Source organism: Sphaerodactylus townsendi, linkage group LG06 (genome assembly GCF_021028975.2).
Source record: "Sphaerodactylus townsendi isolate TG3544 linkage group LG06, MPM_Stown_v2.3, whole genome shotgun sequence".
Classification (NCBI taxonomy): domain Eukaryota; kingdom Metazoa; phylum Chordata; class Lepidosauria; order Squamata; family Sphaerodactylidae; genus Sphaerodactylus; species Sphaerodactylus townsendi.
Window position 1 is genome coordinate 126,621,009 of NC_059430.1, and position 21,198 is coordinate 126,642,206.

At 44.0% G+C, this 21,198-nt stretch overlaps 1 protein-coding gene across 1 annotated transcript in view; it reads right to left on the minus strand.

Moving 5' to 3' along the window:
* Window positions 1-21,198, minus strand: part of LOC125435523 (very-long-chain 3-oxoacyl-CoA reductase-B-like) — a 69,109-nt gene that overhangs the window by 28,725 nt on the left and 19,186 nt on the right. The window contains exons 3-4 of the mRNA XM_048501718.1: window positions 16,764-16,954; window positions 3,851-3,897 (exon numbers count right to left, since the gene is read on the minus strand). Of these exons, the coding sequence (XP_048357675.1) occupies window positions 3,851-3,897; window positions 16,764-16,954 (238 nt within the window). The remainder of the gene's footprint in view (window positions 1-3,850; window positions 3,898-16,763; window positions 16,955-21,198) is intronic.

The following is a 21,198-nucleotide window of genomic DNA, read 5'->3' on the forward strand; positions in this document are numbered from 1 at the left end:
AGTGGTAATGGGTGATTTTAACTATCCCCATATAAACTGGAAAAATGCATGTTCAGGTCATAGTAAGGAGAGAGCATTCCTGGATATGCTAAATGACTGTGGCTTAGAGCAGATGGTTGTGGAACCAACCAGGGGAGAGGTGATCCTAGATCTAATTCTATGTGGGACCCAGGACCTGGTGCAGGAAGTCAGTTGTTGAGCCAGAGTAGGGAACAGCTTACGCACAATGCTGTCAGATTCAGTATTCAGCATGCTTAACAAGTGGCAACTACTAATGTAAAGTTACATTCGCCTTCAGAAAGGGAAATTTCTCAAAGATGAGGGGATAGTGCAAGGGGAAGCTGAAAGGGAAAAAATCAAGAGAGTCAAAACTGTCCAGGATGCTTGAGGTTATTTAAAAAACACAGTAATAAAAGCTCAGCTGGAATGTGTCTCCACAGGTTAGAAAAGGCAGCACCCAGTCCAAAAGAAAGCCACCATGGTTAACAAGAGAGGTTGAGGAAATTACTGTGAAAAAAGAAAATGTCTTTTTTTAGAAAAATGGAAGTCCAGTTTGGCTTGGATTTTAGAAGAATAAAGGAGAGGGAACACAAATGGTGGCAAAAGTAGAAGCAAGTTAGCTGTAAGCGGGAGGCAAAAAAGGATTGATGAGGAACGATGGCTGCTAACATCAAGACCAGCAAACAAACAGTTCTTCAAGTACATCAAAAGCAGGAAGCTGCAGCAAGGGAAGCGGTAGGCCCTCGTTAGATGACAAAGGAACAAAGGGTGTGCTAAAAGATGGCAGGAGATTGGCAGAGAAGCTGAATGAATTCCTTTGCATCTGTCTTCACCCAAGAGTGAGGTGAGTGAACATTCCTGCACCTGAACCACAAAGCTTCTTAGGGAGGCTTAATCCGAGGAACTAGCGTAAGATAGTGATAGACAAGGAAGAAGTCTCTGTTGCAGCCATTGATAAACTAAATGTTACCAAATCCCCTGGCCCAGATTGCATTCACTCAAGAGTTCTTAAAGAGCTCAAGCTACGAAATTGCTGATCTTCCTCACTTTAATATGCAACTTATCCCTGAAATCAGGCTCCATCCCCTGAAGACTGGAAGATGGCTAATGTCACACCAATCTTTTAAGAAAGGATCTAGGCGGACCCGCGAAATTACAGGCCAGTCAGTTTGACATCTGTTCCGGGTAAATTAGTAGAATCTATCATTAAAGATAAAATTATAAAACATGTAGAAAAGCAAGACCTGCTGAGAAAGAGTCAGCATGGCTTTTGCAGAGGCAAAATCCTGTCTTACAAACTTACTAGAGTTCTTTGAGGGTGTAAACAGGCATGTGGACAGGGTGAACCGTGGACATTGTCTACTTGGATTTCCAAAGGCTTTTGACAAAGTTCCTCACCAGAGACTGTTGAGAAAACTCAGCAATGAAGGAATAAGAGGGAAGTCCTCCTATGGATTAAAACTGGTTGAGAAACAGGAAACAAAGAGTGGGTGTAAATGGGAAGTTCTCACAATGGAGAGATGTCGGGAGTGGTGTCCCCAAGGATCCGCTTTTGGGGACCAGTGCTCTTTTAACCTATTCATAAATGACCTGGAAGTAGGTGGGTAGCGTGGTGGCCAAGTTTGCAGATGATACCAAATTATGTAGGGTGGTGAGAACCACAAAGGATTGCGAAGAGCTCCAGGCGGACCTTGATAAATTAGGTGAGTGGGCTCAGAAATGGCAAATGCAGTTCAATGTAGCAAAATGTAAAAGTGATGCACATAGGGGCAAAAAATCCAAACTTCACATACATCGCTACAGGGGTCAGTGCTATCAGTCACAGACCAGGAAAAGGATTTCTAGGCTGCCTTAGTTGATAGTTCCATGGGAATGTGAACTCAATGCATGGCAGCTGTGAAAAGGCAAACTCTATGCTGGGGATCATTAGAAAAGGAATTGATAATAAAACTGCAAAGATTGTCATGCCCTTATATAAAGCAGTGGTGCGACCGCGACTTGGAGTACTGTGTCCAGTTCTGGTCACGTGATCTCAAAAAAGGATATTGAGGAGATAGAAAAAGTGCAGAGAAGGGCAACAAGGATGATTGAGGGACTGGAGCACCTTCCCTATGAGGAGAGGCTGCAGCGTTTGGGACTCTTTAGTTTGGAGAGGAGACGGCTGAGGGGGGATATGATTGAAGTCTACAAAATTATGCATGGGGTAGAAAATGTCGACAGAGAGAAATTTTTCTCTCTTTCTCACAATACTAGAACCAGGGGGCATTCATTGAAAATGCTGGGGGGAAGAAGTAGGACTAATAAAAGGAAACACTTCTTCACGCAACGTGTGATTGGTGTTTGGAATATGCTGCCACAGGAGGGGGTGATGGCCACTAACCTGGATAGCTTTAAAAGGGGCTTGGACAGATTTATGGAGGAGAAGTCGATTTATGGCTACCAATCTTGATCCTCCTTGATCTGAGATTGCAAATGCCTTAACAGACCAGGTGATCGGGAGCAACAGCCGCAGAAGGCCATTGCGTTCACATCCTACATGTGAGCTCCCAAAGGCACCTGGTGGGCCACTGCGAGTAGCAGAGAGCTGGACTAGATGGACTTTGGTCTGATCCAGCTGGCTTGTTCTTATGTTCTTATGTTCTTATGAGGGAATAGGAAAAATATGGTGATGATTACGTTCTCTGGAAGAGATGTTGAGATCGCTGTTAAAGTAGCAAAATTTGCCTGGATTGTAAACAAAATCAAGAACGTAATAGATAACTGACAATTAATTAAGCGTATTAGCCATTTGCAGTTGGCACTGTTCTCAACTACTTAATCTTAATTTAAAAGTTTAAACCGATAGATATGGATTTTAATCAGCAAAAATGGATATTAAATTGGTCTTTATGTATATGTATAATTATGATGATGAGATAACTGAGTATGGGTTTAATTTAGTATATCTGATTGTCAGGGATTTTACTCTAATTTTAAATGACATTGATGTTTTTAGTTTTTAAATTAGTATCTATGAATATAAATGATTTTTATCTGGTCAATGACTGTCAATAAATATTCATTCATTCATTCATTCATTCACTCACTCTCTTCTTTCTTTCTCTCTCCTCTTTCTGTCACTCTCCTTTCTCTCCCCTCTCTCTTATCCTTCCTCTCCTCTCCTCTCCTCTCCCTCTCTTTCTTTCTTTCTTTCTTTCTTTCTTTCTTTCTTTCTTTCTTTCTTTCTTTCTTTCTTTCTTTCTTTCTTTCTTTCATATCTCCCCAGGTACTCCTGCAAGTCCCAGTTGTTCATAGTAGGGCCCTGGAAAACATTATTTCCTTGCCTTCTACTGACAGAGACCAAAGTTTGAAAGCAGGCTACATTGTTCATCTTGCCTAGCAACTCCCACAGTGGCCTCTGAGATCTCAGAGGGCATCCATTTCTTAAAGGTACAGGTGCTGGTTCTCCTTTTTGGGATGAGTTTAAACCCCTATATGTGTGTGTGTTGCATTTGTGTGTTACATTTCAGATTTTTCTGAAAAACTGGAGCTCTCTCGGGTTTGTGGAACTTGTCCTGTCTCATCATGGCTCCAGTCTCTGGATCTAAGCATGCATAGATAGGGGATGTTGAGAGAGATGAGAATTAGATATATTAACACTATTTGTCAACTGCAACTTTGGAAATGCCATCAAACTATGAAACACATGTAAATGGTTATCATGGTGAGCCCTCACCGCATCCTTTGCAACCTTGGAGGGGATCTAGAACAAGAGGAGTGAAAAATAATCTGGACCTCCTCTTCCCACTTGTTTGAGGTCCTTGGACCTGTTGAGCCATTCAATTGATGACCATCTTCTCAGTAATCTTACCTCATGGGCAAAGGCTTTTCCAATACCAGCTGTAGCTCCAGTCACCACTGCAAAGAGGAGAAAGGTGCAAGTTATTACGTTTATTTTACTTAGGAAGATGACGGATGTATTGTCAGAAAGCCAACGGAGTCCTGGAAATCTTAGTTCTATCACATTTTTACCTAATGGTAGTAGAAAGTGCCGTCGTTGCAGAGAGCTTATGGCAGTGAAAATAGAAAGAATTATGGATAGCATGATGAAGATAAAGATTGAAAAATATGTGGAATTAGAAAGAAAGGTGATACTCAAATGGTATAGAACCCCAATACAGCTAGCCCAGTGATGGCGAACCTTTTTGAGACCGAGTGCCCAAATGGCAACCCAAAACCCACTTATTTATCGCCAAGTGCCAACACGGCAATTTAACCTGAATACTGAGGTTTTAGTTTAGAAAAAACGGTTGGCTCCGAGGCATGCGTTACTCGGGAGTACGCTTGGTGGTAGTCGGTGGCTCTGCTTTGAAGCAACCGTGCAACTCTTCCAATGGTGAATCACAACCCTAGGAGGGTTTACTCAGAAGCAAGCCCCATTGCCAGCAACTGAGCTTACTCCCAGGTAAAGGATTGCGCTTTAGTTCTTTGCATGAAAATCAGTGAGGTTTAACAGCGTTTAACAGGATTACCTACACTGCTTCCCCAAAACTAAAGAAGAAGAAGAAGAAGAAGAAGAAGAAGAGTTTTGGATTTATATCCCCCCTTTCTCTCCTGCAGGAGACTCAAAGGGGCTGACAATCTCCTTGCCCTTCCCCCCTCACAACAAACACCCTGTGAGGTAGGTGGGGCTGAGAGAGCTCCAAGAAGCTGTGACTAGCCCAAGGTCACCCAGCTGGCGTGTGTGGGAGTGTACAGGCTAATCTGAATTCCCCAGATAAACCTCCACAGCTCAGGCGGCAGAGCTGGGAATCAAACCCGGTTCCTCCAGATTAGATACATGAGCTCTTAACCTCCTACGCCACTGCTGCTCTTAGGTCTTAGGTTTAATGCTAATAATACAGCCCAGTGGCCCAGGCCAGCCTAGATGGGGGAGGGACTCTGTTTGTGCGTGCCCACAGAGAGGGCTCTGAGTGCCACCTCTGGCACCCATGCCATAGGTTCGCCATCACTGAGCTAGCCTATATGATTAAGGGATTAAGCCCAAAATGTTGGCACTGTGGAGAACAGGGAGCATATTATATTCATATGTGGATAGAATGTAAAGTGGTAAAAAAGTTTTGGGAAAACATTTTGAAATACGTAGAACAGTTAGTAAAAGTTAAAATTGATGTAAACAATGATTTGTTAATAGTGGGGATAATAGATGATACAAGAGTAAATAGAACTTTGGAACCAATGTATAAAATAATGATCAGAACAGCACATGCAGTGTTAGCGTTGGGCTGGAAAGACAACAAGAAATGGACAGGCTCAAAATGGTTAGAATATATTTGGGAACAAATACAGCTAGAAATTTTTGAGAGACTGACAAAAAATACACTATGGCAAGAGAAATTAGAAGATATTATGAAATTATGGACATTGTATGAGAAATGGATGGAAGAAGCCGGATTTAACAAAGAACTATGGAACAAGAGAATAAGAAGAATGAACCTTCTGCTGCTTGCTTGCATAACCAATGAAAAGAAGGGGGGAGGGGGGAGAAAAAGGAAAAACCTTGTTTTAACATGATTATTAATGATTTATACTACACTATTTTTTCTTTCTTATAATAACTGTAACTATGTAATCATTTTATTTTATTTTGATTAATAATAAAGTTTAAAATTCTTTAAAAAAAGAAAAATATTGATTAAAAACAGCATAAAAGGAAAAAAGTAAACCAAAACAAGTTAACAAAAAGCAGAAAATCGAAATTATTGATAAAAATATGAATGAGTGTAAAAAAAATTAACAAATCAAGTTAAAGGAAAAAAGTTAACAAAAACAAGTTAACAAAAAAGCAGAAAATTGAAAGTATTGATAAAAACACCAATGAGTGTAAAATGGAAAAAAGTTAACCAAAACAAGTAAGTTAAAACACAAAAATCAAAATTATTGAAAAATATGAATGAGCATGAAAAACGAAAAAAGTTTACCAAAACAAGTTCAAGCGAAGAAGATCAAAATTATAAATATGAATGAGTGTAAAAAAGAATCTTCGCTGATTCCTAACATTTAGCTTATGAAAAAATTCGGTGACTAGGTACAGGCTAAATGAAAAATGCAAGGCAAACTAATTAGGAAGGGGAGTGTGTCAATTTTGGCTGGACTCCAGCTTTGTAATTCTCCATAAGCACATCTAATTATATTCTTTGACTTTAACATGCTGAACAGCCAGTTCCTTGCCAAGATAAACAGGGTAGAGCCAACCACAGTGTTGGGCTGTTTCAGGAACGTTCACAAGCAACTACATCCCACGTCACAAGGCGGAGCAAGAAGGACATTAAATGACTTCACAATAAGGGCCTCGTTAGATGTAATGTTTGGATATCAATGAATGGATTTCCCAGGAAAATCTTTAAAGGGACCACCAATCATTCAAGAAACTATACAATACCTATACAATTCTGACCCTCAAAACAGAACCTTATTGCTATCTGCATAGCTTAAGATTATTAACCTATTTATTATTATTATTTATCTATGTGTGTGTATAAGATATTATTGCGCATTTATACCTATATCTTTGCATTGTATTTATGTAGTAGAATCTTAAACCACTATTTCTGATGTAACTATTACTCGCAAATGTTAAGTACGTGGTTTATAATTGGTGTCGCAGATCATTTTCTGTTCTTACTAGAACCACTTTAAGTCAGACTGTCTGCCAATTAATATGCAGAGGTGGGATCCAGCAGGTTCTCACAGGTTCCCGAGAGTAGGTTACTAATTATTTGTGTGTGCCGAGAGGGGGTTACTAATTGGTGATTTTGCCACGTGATTTAGTCTTAGTCATGCCCCTCCTCTCAGCAGTAGTGCGCTGAACTTGAAGCAGTCTAGCAGGAGGTGCACCAGCATGCGTGGCAGCCTGCGCCTACATGCATTTTTTCCCACCCAAGGACCGGCGCAGCAGCTGCGTCCTTGCCACAGCCCTGCCCAGGAATGCCCCACCCCCAGAATGCCCGGCCACACCCCCATCGTGCCCTGCCCAGCCCCACTGGCGCTACGCCACAGTTTGAATCCCACCACCATGGGAACCTGTTACTACATTTTTTGGATCCCACCACTGTTAATATGTATTCCTAAATGATAAAATAAAACAATTCAAAAAGAAAAGAAAAGAAAGAAACTATGCAATAAGATTGGGGTTGTAGAATCAACCGGAAGTCTAAAAACAGAGCTGAAGCAAAGCGTAAGCATTAACATGACACAGAATGATGAAAAAAATCACACAGTAGGATCCATCTTACAATAAACTACATACAGTAGTTTAGACCAGAGTCCCTAATAATTTGTCCAAGTAGCTTTATGAGTCATTTTGCCCTGTGCTACACTGTTGCCTGCATAGAAAAGCCCTTTGGAATAATTCCATTTTGTGCAGAAAGTCAGGGGAGTGTTCCACAAGGCAGAAGCAGCAACAGTGAAGGTACGCAGATGGACATGTGGAATAATTGTGGAATTGTGAGACTGATTATGTTTGTTCTACTTAATTATGTTTGTTCAATTTTGTAAGACAAATTAATATCTGTTTGGTTTAACTTGTCAAAGCAATGCGGCTAGGTAACAATGTCTGTTTTACAAAACAATACATAATGGGGTTTGCATTAGAGCCAGAGGAATCTCAGATTGTAAGCCAACAAGGCAGGTTTACTAGGTCATGGTTAACAGAAGAGTTACTGCAAGCATATGTTTCAGTATATCTGGTTTATCAGACAAGACAAGAGTTACTGTCATCCTTTGTTTATTTAAGACCAAAGTAGTTCTGCTTGCCAAGACCTGTCTCTGTTAAATTCTTTGTGTTAAGACAGTCCAATGAAATGTCTAGTATTTGCCTAATTATGAATTAGCCAATTGAACTAACTGCCTACTTTTAGCACAGTGGGCTAAGGTATAAAGATTGCTTTTTGTTCTTTACCTCAAGGGGAACATGTGCAGAGTTTTTCTGTGTGTGTTTCTCCCCCAAGCTTTGTGTTTGCAAATAAAAAATTTGGCTTCATTAAGATCAATCATTTGTCTGGAGATTTTTATTTCAACCGACAGATGTTGATTTAGCCCGTTTGCAGCTTGGCTAGTTTGGGAAAGGGGTGAATTTTTTAAAAATTGGACACGGGAAGCCTATTATTGAGTTTGCATTGCAGAAGATTTTGAACATTTGACAGCTTTTAATACCCGCTATGGACAGTTTTGAGTACCAGGTCATGCCCTTCGGACTCAGTGTGGCCTCAGGAGTATTAATGAGTCTTATAAATGAAGTTCTACATGAGTGGTGTATTTGGATGATGTTCTAATCTACTACCAAGATGAGACTTCGCATATCCAATTAGTCAGTGAAGTTTTGAAACGGTTGCAGGCCAATTCACTGTTTGTCAAGTTGTCCAAATCCATTTTAAAAAATTGGATTTCTTGGGATACCGTATCTTTCAGGAAGGGTTGGAGATGGACTCTGCTAAAGTGCAGAATGTGTTAGCCTGGAAACTGCTTGCCACCCGCAAGCAATTGCATCCTTTTTGGGATTTGCCAATTTCTACCTAGAATTTATTCCAAATTTTGCAGAATTGGCCCTACCCCTGACCAATTTGTTGCACACAAAGGATAAGGGGCCATCGGCAACCCACCCAGGTACCCCTTTATTGCGGTCCCCTGCCTGTCAATTCACCTTTGACTCCTTAAAATATGCTTTTACCTCTGAGCCAGTTCTCAAACATGCTGACCCGTCTAAGTCATTCATTGTGCATGTAGGCGCCTTGGATAAACAATTGGGTGAAGTGCTGCTCCAAAGAGATGTTGATGGCAAGTTACATCCCTATGCCTACCTTTCCAAGAAATTTACAGGGTCAGAGGTAAATAGGACGGTGGGCGATAAGGAGACAGGAGCTATTAAACATGCCCTCACCACCTGGCGACATTGGTTAGCAGTGGCGTAGGAGCAGCAGTGGCGTAGGAGGTTAAGAGCTCTGGAGGAACCGGGTTTGATTCCCAGCTCTGCTGCCTGAGCTGTGGAGGCTCATCTGGGGAATTCAGATTAGCCTGTACACTCCCACACACGCCAGCTGGGTGACCTTGGGCTAGTCGCAGCTTCTCGGAGCTCTCTCAGCCCCACCTACCTCACAGGGTGTTTGTTGTGAGGGGGGAAGGGCAAGGAGATTGTAAGCCCCTTTGAGTCTCCTGCAGGAGAGAAAGGGAGGATATAAATCCAAACTCTTCTTCTTCTTCTTCTTCTTCTTCTTCTTCTTCTTCTTCTTCTTCTTCTTCTTCTTCTTCTTCTTCTTCTTCTTCTTCTTCTTCTTCTTCTTCTTCTTCTTCTTTGAGGGAGCTTCATTCCCGTTTGAAGTCTGGACTGATTTTAAAAAATTGGTTGCCCTCTGTACAACCGGAAAATTGATTGCCAAACAACTCCGATGGGTAGATTCTTTTCAAAGTTTGATTTTATGATACATTTTTCCCAGGCAAATCCAACCATTTGGCGGACACCCTCTCCCTACCCATACCATGGGGGAGGTGTTGGCTCTGCCTCAAACTATACTTTCCTCCTCCCAGCTAGGGCTATCCATCACCACCAGATCACAGTCCTGCCCACAAGTTAGCCAGCAAAAGTAGCTAAATTTCTTTTGCAAGTGACAGAACTTTCTAAGTAATGTATACTGCTATATACAGTCTTTCTGTCTGCGTTTTGAATGTACTCTTGATTTGGACTTCATAAATGTCTGGTAACGCTCTAGAGCACAGGTGTCAAACTCACAGCCCTCCAGATGTTATGGACTACAGTTCCCATCATCCCCTGCCAGCACCATGCTGGCAGGGGATGATGGGAGCTGTAGTCCATGACATCTGGAGGGCCGTGAGTTTGACACCTGTGCTCTAGAGCCTATTTTAAATGCCTAATAAAGGTTGTTGTTGTTATTGAAGTTAGCCAGCCCACTCAACAGGTGGTACACCCGCCCGAGGGACTAATTACCTCCTTCCTTAAGGTGGGCGAACAGGTGGTGCCTTCAGATGAAGGTGGGTCCTTGCTTCAGCTGCAGGATAGCCTATGATGGGGGGGAGGACTTTTGTATGTGCCACCCCTGTTGCGTAAGGCTTTGATTCAACAGGGGCACGATTCCAAGTCACCATGCATAAAGACATTGAAGCTTATGTGAAAGGGTGCCCAGTTTGTGTAATGGCAAAAAAAAGCCCCTGGAAAGCCACAAGGACTTCTACAACCTTTACCCATGCCTACTGCACCACGGGAGGTGATTTCCATGGATTTTATCACCGATCTCCCCAGTAGCCAGGAGAAGACCATAATTTCAGTAGTGGTAGACCTGTTTTCAAAACACTTTCTGCCTTGCTCATCTTTGCCATCCACTTCCAAGCTTTCTCAAATGTTCATAGAACATATCTATATGCTCCATTCTGCACCCGACAAGATTATCTCAGATAGGGGCAACCGGTTCTGGAAGGCCTTTCTGCAGCTGTTAGGGGTGGAGCAAGTCTTATCATCTGCTTATGGCACGGAATTTGACAGCCAGTCAGAATGCACCAATGCAACCCTGGAACAATATGTCATCACCACGACAACTGGGTTACCCTGCTTCCCTTTGCGGAATACGCTTACAACAATGCAGTTCACAGCAGTACTGGCAAAACTCCTTTTGAAGTGGTATCCAGGCAATCCGGGAAGCCCCTCCCCTTTCTGGGGCATCCTGCTGTCGATCCTTCTGAACTCCAGGAGTGGATTCAGCAGATTGTGTAAGCTTGGGATCCAATTCAACGGACCCTCCAAAAGGCCAAGGACAGTGCAAAGGGCAACCTGATAAGCACAGGTGCCCAGTGTTCCTGGCTGTGGATGATTGGGTTTACCTGTCCACCAAGAACCTTAGGGGTCTACAGAGTTGGAGGAAGCTTGGGCACAAATACTTAGGACCCTTTCGGGTGGCGCACAAGATAAACGAGGTGATGGTGCAGTTGGACCTACCCAAAAACGTACGTAAAATCCACCCTGTTTTCCATTGCAGTCTCCTCAAGAAAGCACCCCCACCGGATTGTTGGCACCCTGCCATCCCAACTTCGCCTCCGATTCTGATTGATACGGAGCCTCATCACAAAGTTCGGGAAATATTGGACTCTTGCATCCACCGTAAACGCCTGCAGTGCCTGATTTCCTGGACTCATTTTCCACCCGGCCAAAATGAATGAATGGATGCCAGTCATGTCACGGCCCCAGAATTGGTTAAGGTTTTCCATCAGGCATACCCTGCTCGACCCGGGGAGAGGGGAGGGCCCTAGAGAGGGCGGAAATGTCAGGCCGTGGTCTGACATTGGGACAGCCCGTTGGGAGGGGGAATGCTGGGAGTTGCTTTCACTTTTGTAGGTGCCCCGTTATCTCCTGGTACGGCCTTGAGTTGTCTGCTGCTGGGACAGGCCTCACGTCCGAGTCTAGCTTTGCCTCTTTGCTCTCGTGTGGGGGTTGGGAAATGTTGGACATATTATCAACTGCTTGGCATCTGTGAAGAAGGAGGAGGAGGAGGAGCACAGCCCACTGCATCCTGATTGGATTGGAGGCTCCACGTCACTCGCAAGGGCGGGTAGTTCGAATCTGGATCCCCCCCCCCCCAACTTCTGCAGGAAACCTGGATATTTGGAGTGACGAGCACGCATCTAATCGTGAGTGGGGAATCGACCTCTAACAACTACTCCACATATACTTTCCATGCAGACCGTAGTTTTGTGTAGCTCCATGCTGTGGATTCTAACGGGCAGTCGCTGTTCAAGGCATCAGGCTGAGAAATACTCGCTACCTGGTGAGAAGGAGGAGGAGGAGGAGGAGGAGGAGGAGGAGGATTTGGATTTATATCCCCCCTTTCTCTCCTGCAAGGAGACTCAAAGGGACTAACAAACTCCTTTCCCTTCCCCCCTCACAACAAACAACCTGTGAGGTGGGTGGGGCTGAGAGAGCTCCGAAAAGCTATGACTAGCCCAAGGTCACCCAGCTGGCATGTGTGGCATGTGAATTCCCCAGATCAGCCTCCACAGCTCAAGCGGCAGAGCGGGGAATCAAACCCGGTTCCTCCAGATTAGAGTGCACCTGCTCTAAACCACTACACCACTGCTGCTCTCCCCACTGCTCTTTTACTCAAGAGTCGTCTTCGTTACTATACCCTGCAGTCTGCCAATAAAATCCTTTGATCATCCAGAGTATTTATTGGGTTCTGATCCTCATTACTCGGGGGGGACTTGCTCTCTGCCTGTCTTTGGGCATTTCCCCACTTGCCTTAAGCCCCACGCTACTTGAGGAGAGTAGCGCGGGGTCCCCCCGCACTCCCCATGAGAGGGGCAGCGACAGCGCAGCCGCCCCGACGCTGCCGCTGTCGCGCCCCCTCAGCACGCAGCATCCCTGGCGCTCTTGCAAAGGGAGCTTTTTGATGACCCTGCACAGAGCGCAGGGTCGTGGGGACACCAGGGCGCGCACCAGGGATGCCGCGCGCCGAGAGCAGCGCCGGCATAGGGGGGATAGGGGAGAGTGGGGAATGGCCCTTTGTGACCTTCCAAAGGAAATATGCAAGGAGCGACAGTTGGTTTTGGTCAGCAAAATAGCACAGCCATGGGAGGGGATGGGGAGGGAATCAAAACCATTTTCTGCTCCATTTTGAATTCCCCCTTTTAAAAACAGGAGAGACCTACTCAGAGCTCACTAATGTTTAACTCAGTAGGTAGGTAAATAGCATCTAGCTACAGTTTGATTCTACCGGCCATTGGGGAAAATATTTACCATTTAAGAAGAGGGAATAACGTACTTAATTGAATTTTAAAAGTTATGTTTGGACCAGGTCCCAAAGTGCTTTCATAACATTTATGGGAAAATGGGTTGGACTTACCAACCCCCCTCCCCTAAATACCACCATTTTTTAAAAAATCTAAAAGCTCACATTGAATGTATACATTTGAACAAAAGCTTCCATCCACATTTTGAATATCCCAAATATCCCCAATTTTCAATGCAGATTTTTGTGCTGGAAATATCCCTACGCAAACTCAAAACTGGATTGCTTGGTTTAAGGCAGGTTTCGTGCCCAGCCTCGTTCCACCGCCACAGGACAGGTGCCTTCAAAAACTGATTTTGGAAGTGCAGACAATTAAACCTATTGGCCTTTTGGCGAAAAACTGACTCAGACGCCTCAGCTGATTAGACAGAGGAAGTTTAACAGATTAACTGGTTTACTCCGCATCTAAATGCCACAAAAATGACTACCGAGATTCGATGATAGGTGTCTACAGCGCGTCAGGCACGCTCTTGGAATGGGTGTCACGCTCTGTATGATAGAATTCCTTCTTAAACAGATCAGCAAATATATACAGTCAAACCAATACTGAAAAATTTGAGGCCCGCCAAGCCTAAAAAACAAGGACTGTATATATAGGGATACAAGGCAATGAGGTATAAGCTTTGATAGATAGAGCAGTCTGGAGGAGGATACCCCCCCCCCATAGCAAACAAGCCCCTTGTAACTCAGAATAGTACATTTTAAAACAGAAATAAAAACTAGCAGGGAAAGTCACCGGGATTGCCTCCTTCCCTTCCTTTGCCGGAACCAGACCAATGTTAATGTTTCAGGGATGTATTCTACACTTTTCTTCTTTACCTGCTGATGTGTCTGAACATCTGTGTGTAATTTGTGATTAAAAGCAATAAATCAGGGCAGCTTTTCAGCCAACCGAGAGGTGTTTAACTAGTTAATAAATTAGCGAATGAACCCTCAAATGCGTTTACTGCGAGGACTAACAAGTGGAAGCGTTAACACAAGTTTTACAAGACAGCGATGTTCAGAGGTGGTTTAGCTTTGCCTGCCTCCGCTTCATAACCGTGGTGTTCCTCGGCAGTCTCCCATCCAAATCCAAAGCAGGGCCCACCCTGCTTTGCTTCCAAGATCCGACAAGATCTGACTCTCCCAGGTTATGCAGGTCAGGAAAATTTCAGGTACCTACTTCGTACTGTTCTTCTTTACCTGCTGCTGTGCTTGAAAATATGTGTGATTTATGGTTAATTTTTTTAAAAAAAATCAGGGCAGCTTTTTAGTTAATCGAAAGATTTTTAGTTATGAATTCATTTTAAAAACTGTTCTATGCTCAAATATATTTACTGTAAGGACTAACAGTTGAGAGAGAATATATTGTTTGTTTGTTTGCTTGTTTGCTTGCTTGCTTGCTTGCTTGGAGGCAGATATATATATTCCTTGAGATATTGATAAGATTCCTTGAGATATTGATAGTGTAGCTCAGTGGTGGCGAACCTATGGCGCGGGTGCCAGAGGTGGCACTCAGAGCCCTCTCTGTGGGCACTCACAGAGTGCCTCCCCCCCCCCATTTCTAGGCTGGCCTGGGCTGCTGGGCTCGATTATTAGCATTAAACCTAAGACCTAGTTTTGGGGAAGCAGCGTAGGTAACCCTGTTAAGCGCTGCTAAACCCCACTGATTTTCATGCGAAGAACTAAAGCGCAATCCTTTACCTGGGAGTAAGCTCAGTTGCTGGCAATGGGGCTTGCTTCTGAGTAAACCCTCCTAGGGTCGTGTTTCACCCGTTGGAAGAGTTGCACGGTTGCTTCAAAGCAAAGCCGCCGACTACCACCAAGCTTACTCCCGAGTAACGCGCGCCTTGGAGCCAACCGTTTTTTCTATACTAAAACCTCAGTATTCAGGTTAAATTGCCGTGTTGGCACTTTGCGATAAATAAGTGGGTTTTGGGTTGCAATTTGGGCACTTGGTCACTTATAATCTTTCTTGGACAGCCCATGTCAAAACGGCATCAGTAAAAGCTACTCCAACTGTAAACGCTTTAGTGAATTTCTTTTACACAAAAGGACACCAATACATTCCAGCAGTAATCAAGGCATTCAATGCAAAAGTAGTTCCGCAGCTACTCTATGGCTTTCCAGTCCTTTTCTTAGCCCAAAACACCAGTCTAAACACTCTACACTCTAAATTTCTGCATAGGATTATGGGTTTCCCCAATTGCGTGTCTTATGCAGCCTTACGCATTGAACTAGGCCTATGTTCCTTAACTACCTTGGCTTGGATTAGAGCAACTATATACTGGTTAAAAATCCACCATCATTCCAAGCCAGGCAGTTTCACATGCTTATTGCTCTCTGAACTTAACACTTCAAGCTGGCATGATAAAATAGTTGATAAGATTACAGAAATTGGCATATCTATGGATGAAATATCAATGTTATCTTATTTAGAGGCAAAAAATTGTTAAAAGAAAAATTCCTTTGAATGGGATTATCAAAGATCTTAATAGCAGCAATTCAACTTGCTCACCTCTAAATCAATCACTAGTTGAAGCAAAGGGTTGTATGTCTCATTATTTACTTTATATGATTAATTTTAGATTGAGACGTGCATTCTCTTTAGCAAGATTCAATATTTTGCCATCTGCTCTACTCGAGGGTCGATTCCAAAAAATACCAAAGACCGAAAGATTATGCCCTTGCAACAGCATACAAGTAGAAACACTAGAGCATATCATGTTTCACTGTCCAAATAGGGAATGCTTAAGGTATAAGTATCGACCATTGTTTACATCTTTTAATGTAGATATGACAGATGAGCAAAGGATAAAGTATTTCCTGGATGGATCAAATCAGGATTTTTCTGAATTAGTTGCCAAGTTTCTGTTGGATATAATTGGCACATCTGCTAAGGGAGATTTTTATATTAAATGATGGTTATTTGAGTTGTAACTATGTTATTCTGGTTGTAAAACGTTTCTGGTTACAAATTGTTTTACTGTATGATGCCAATAAAGGCTTTGTGTGTGTGACTTGGTCTCGAAAGGGTTCGCCATCACTGGTGTAGGTTTAAATGCCTGCCTGCCTGCCTGCCTGCCTGCCTGCCTGCCTATTTCTGTCTATCTCTATCTTTTAGGTTCTGGCTACGCATCTGTTTTCACGACGGCCAGCTTAGCTTTACCTCAAACGCGCTCTCTTATTTGATCTCGACGGAGTGGTGGATTCATATAACCAATAAGTTGCAAGACCTAGCTGTGTCCCTTGATGATCTTCTTCTTATGACTGCTAATGAGATATACCGTCTCATAAAGCAAAGACTCTTTGAGCAGGACTACCAGAAACTGATGGCACAAGCAAATAAAACCTGCTCTCCAATCCATCTGCATATTTTGCCTCGTTTTCCCACTCCTGCTAACTATCTACATCTCCTACATGAGCCCACTCTCAGACACGCTGTCACCTTAGCCAGATGCAATGTTCTTCCTTCTACCAGACAATACAACAGAGAGCACCATCTTCCATCCTCTGATAGATCTTGCACCTGCAATCCTGGTCTTGAAGAAACCGTCCATCATGTTCTATTATATGGCCCTTTATTTACTGTGGAGCGGGAAAGACTACTTAACCCTCTTAGCTGACCTAGGCAACACTACAGATGCTGTCAAAACTTTGTTCTTGCTAGACAGCAACTCAACTGTTACCATAGAACAAACTGCCAGATTTTTGTGTGTTGTCATCACTGAATGTTCCCAAATGCTTAGCAGTCTCAAACCCAATTCAGTGGCTTAATCCAGTTCTCCTGATGCTTGTTTTTTAAAAAATATTTTACCAGCCAATTTTAATTTCCATTGTATAATTTATATATATGCCATTAAAGGTTTCTACATCTAAATCTATCTATATAGATAAATATAGATATCTCACCAGCTTTCTGGCTAACACAGTGGAAGCAGAAACGTAGGAACTTACCTGCCCAAGGCCCATAGGAAGCAACATCCACCCCTTTCCATTTCTCAGACAGCACATACAGTCTGACGCCACGTCCTACAACCAACGCAATCTGGAGAAACAGCCAAAGAATCGTAAACGCTCCCAGGACATTCAGCCCTTGCTCAAGTGAGGAAAGGCCGCTGCTGGAAGCCATTCCTTCGCCTGTTCTCCTGGAAAGGAAGCAATGCAGGAGGTTGGCCGCACCACAGAAAACACCTTCCACACACTAACTTCAGCCGGTGTCATTAGGGGATCACACCCAAGGTTCAATTGCGCAATGTTTGGGTGAGACTTTATTAGCTGACAGAACATCCTTCTGCTCCTGAACCTGCAGTCATCCGGCTGGATTCCGGGAAGCAGGAATGCAGAGGAGCCAAACGGCTGAAAAAATCGACAATTCCATCCTGAGGCAAAACAAAGCAACTCTTGGGGTGTAACAATGGGTAAAAGCTTAGCATTAGCTTCTCGCCTCCCAGCTCGGGGCAGGTGCTCTGTGGGATTGCGCAACGGGAGCACGCATGTTGCTCAACCTCACGCTTGGCATGCGAGAGACAACATTTGCCTTTCTCCGCCTCACAGAACCTGCAGGACCACTTATGAGGAAGCGTGGTTTGACTTTTATCCGGCTCGGTGACTCTTCCTGTTGCTCTACAGAAACCAATTCAGCTAGCAGGGTTGGCGTGGGTGGAAGGAGGGGTGATGTCCCAGCTCCTGCCGAGGGTGGAGCTCTCTTTCCGTAGGGTGGCCAACATCAAGGCCGGGCCTGGAGATCTCCTGAGATTACAACAGAGATCCATTCAGTCAGTGGTGGGATCCAAAATTTTTAGTAACAGGTTCCCATGGTGGTGGGATTCAAACAGTGGCGTAGCGCCAATGGGGCTGGGTGGGGCACAACGGGGGCGTGGCTGGGCATTCCGTGGGCGGGGCATTCCTGGGAGGGGCTGTGGCAAGGACGCAGCCTCTGCGCTGGTCCTTGGGTGGGAAACGAATTCATGCAGGCGCAGGCTGCCACTCACGCCGGTGCACCTCCTGCTAGACTGTTTCAAGTTCTGCGCGCTACTGCTGAGAGGAGGGGCGTAACTGAGGCAAAAATCACATGGCAAAATCACCACTTAGTAACCCCCTCTCGGCACACACAAATAATTAGTAACCTACTCTCGGGAACCTGTGAGAACCTGCTGGATCCCACCTCTGCATTCAGTGCCGTAGGAAAAGAAAATGGCACGCAGGGCAAAATGGCAGCCATGCCCCCCTGCGCCCCGCCCCCCCCAACCTCTCTCACCTACCTTTTTGAAGCGGTCTGAGGCAGCCTGAGAGGAGGGGTGGGGGAGCAATTCTCCACCACCACCACCACCACCACCACCACCACCACCACCACCACCACCACCACCACCATGTGGCTGCGCCCAGGGCGTTTGTCCCCCCCTGCCCCATTGTAGCTTTGCCACTGGATCTATTCCCCTGGAGAAAATGGCTGGAGAAAATGGCCCCCAATCTCTGCCCTCCCCAGGCCCCACTCCAAAATCTCCGGGAATGCCCCACTGCCGAGTAGGCAACCCTAGCTTCTTCCCACAAGTTCTACAACAGGGGTCTCTATGGCTCTCCAGATGTCCATGGACTATGATTCCCATCAGCCCCTGCCAGCAGGGCCGATTGGCAGACCTGATGGTCATCATACTCCATGAATATCCCCAGCAGAGATGGATTATTACAATTGCAGAGATGGATTATTACGTCTGCCATTTCGAAGGGTCGCTATTTATCTATCCCTCTCCAGGATCGGGTTTGTCCGCACTGTAAAAACCAAGTGGAGACTCTTGCTCACATTATATTCGACTGTCCGAGATAACGTGGGTATCAGGAATCTCTCTCCTTGGCTGGCCCCAGACAAACCTGAAAGACTCTTGACAATTCTGTTGTGGGGCTTCTGTTAAACATCACAGACATCATGCTCTTGGGAGAAGGAGCAAAATTTCTTTTACAAGTGACAGAACTTTGTAAGTAACGTCTAATGCTAGATACAGTTTCTCTTTTTTTAAAAAAATATTGTTATTGTATAGTTTGAAATAATTCTATTTACGTCTTTCTGATATAACTTCCAAACAATACATTTTCCCTTTTTTTCCCTCCCACCCTCCCCTAATATTATGTTTTACTTTTCTTTAACCAAACAGCCATAAGTTCATTCGTTGTTGTCTTCTTATCCATATGTCTTCTCTGGCTCCCGTCTCCTTCATCCAATTCTCATAACTTGTTCATATCTTCATTATTTCATTCTGTTTTTCTTGCCATGTTTTATTCTTTGATAATATTTCAAAAATGTCTCATGTCACTTGTTCCCATATATATTCCAACCATTTCTGAATCTTCCATTTTTTCGTATCTTTCCATCCAAACGCTATCACTGCATGTATGGCTCTAATCAATGTTTTATACATATTTCTATATTGTATGTCTCTAGATACAGTTTGTCTGTCATTTGATCATATTCTTGCTTTGTACATCACAAATGTCCGATAATGTTCTAGAGCTTATTTTATATGCCTAATAAAGATGGCGGTTGTTACTAATTGAATATTTGGAGAGCCATGGGTTGGAGATCTCTGCTGGTGGATTCTGCGCAGCATATTTATAATGAGTTGCAATCGTTATAAATGAACTAATTTCCCCTTTTTCTGATTGCATGACACTTTTCTGGGTAGAAAAAAGAGGAGAACTAACTCATCTTCTACTTATTGCACTCTGCAGAATTTCAAAGGATCGTGAGGTGCATGTCTTCATGTGTCCAGGAACACAGTGCTGGATCTCTTGGGATAAAAATTTGGCGACCAAAAGCTTAATGACTGGATAAATGTCCAACTTCAGAAGGCCTATCAGCATCACGACAATCTTCATGTAGTGGTGGGATCCAAAATTTTTAGTAACAGGTTCCCCTGGTGATGGGATTCAAACAGTAATGTAGCGCCAATGGGGCTGGGTGGGGCACGACGGGGGCGTGGCCGGGCATTCTGGGGGCGGGGCATTAATAATTTCTCTGTTACTGTAAAAAAACTCTTACTGTAAAAAAAAAGTTCCTAATTTCCAGCTGGTATCTTTCTGTCCATAATTTAAACTCATTATAGCAAGTCCTACCGTCTACTGCCAACAACTACTTCTCCTCTAATTGACTGCCTGTCAAATACTTAATACTTTCAAATACTTAATTTTGTTTCTAGAAATCAAGGATACTTTCCTTAAACAAGGAACTTCACCATATTTCTAAAACAGGTTTTTAAACAGCCCAACAGGGAGAATTATCCCGTTTTCTACCTTCGCTAACCAGCCACATAGGAAACAACAGGACTTTATGATTTTTGGACCTGATGGAATGTCTAACAGAAAAGCAGGCCCAATTAGTAACCCCCTCTCGGCACACACAAATAATGAGTAACCCACTCTCGGGAACTGGTGAGAACCTGCTGGATCCCACCTCTGTCTTCATGTAATGCTATCCAACTGAGAACAATGGCCATTTACAGTGTTGGGCACAAATTGAAAAAAACAAATTATGTTTTGTACACTAAACATTGCTTTTCTTTCTTTCCACAGAGGGCTGGATTCACAAAGCCGTGCTTCCCCCAGTGTGTAGGAGCCATAGATGGTTGCCACATACCCATCAGGCATCTGGGAGGTGCATCAGAGGACTACATCAGTCAGAAGATGTTCTCCTCGACGCTTCTTTTGGTGATGTGTAGCCACAAATATAGATTTTACAATGCCGAGGTTGGTCACTCTGGCAGAAGCAACGATGCCGATGCCTTCCTGGATTTCCACTTCTGCAAAGTCATGGATAGAGGTGTTTATATTCCTGGCCACCCAACACTGACTGTAGAGGGTGCTGCCATTCCACCAGTGACTCTGGATAAATAGTGCCTTTCCCATGAGAAAATAGCTTGTTAAGCCATATGCTCCGCCCCATGATGCGAGGGAAAGGCACTTTAATTATAGACTGTGTTGGTCCAGAAACATGGTGGAGTAGCATTTGGAAGACTGAAAGCCAGCTGGTGTTGTCTTCGGAAGAAGAAGAAGAAGAAGAAGAAGAAGAAGAAGAAGAAGAAGAAGAAGAAGAAGAAGAAGAAGAAGAAGAAGAAGAAGAAGAAGAAGAAGAAGAAGAAGGAGGAGGAGGAGGAGGAGGAGGAGGAGGAGGAGGAGGAGGAGGAGGAGGAGTTTGGATTTATATCCCCCCTTTCTCTCCTGCAGGAGACTCAAAGGGGCTTACAGTCTCCTTGCCCTTCCCCCCTCACAACAAACACCCTGTGAGGTAGGTGGGGCTGAGAGAGCTCCGAGAAGCTGTGACTAGCCCAAGGTCACCCAGCTGGCATGTGGGAGTGCACAGGCTAATCTGAATTCCCCAGGTAAGCCTCCACAGCTCAGG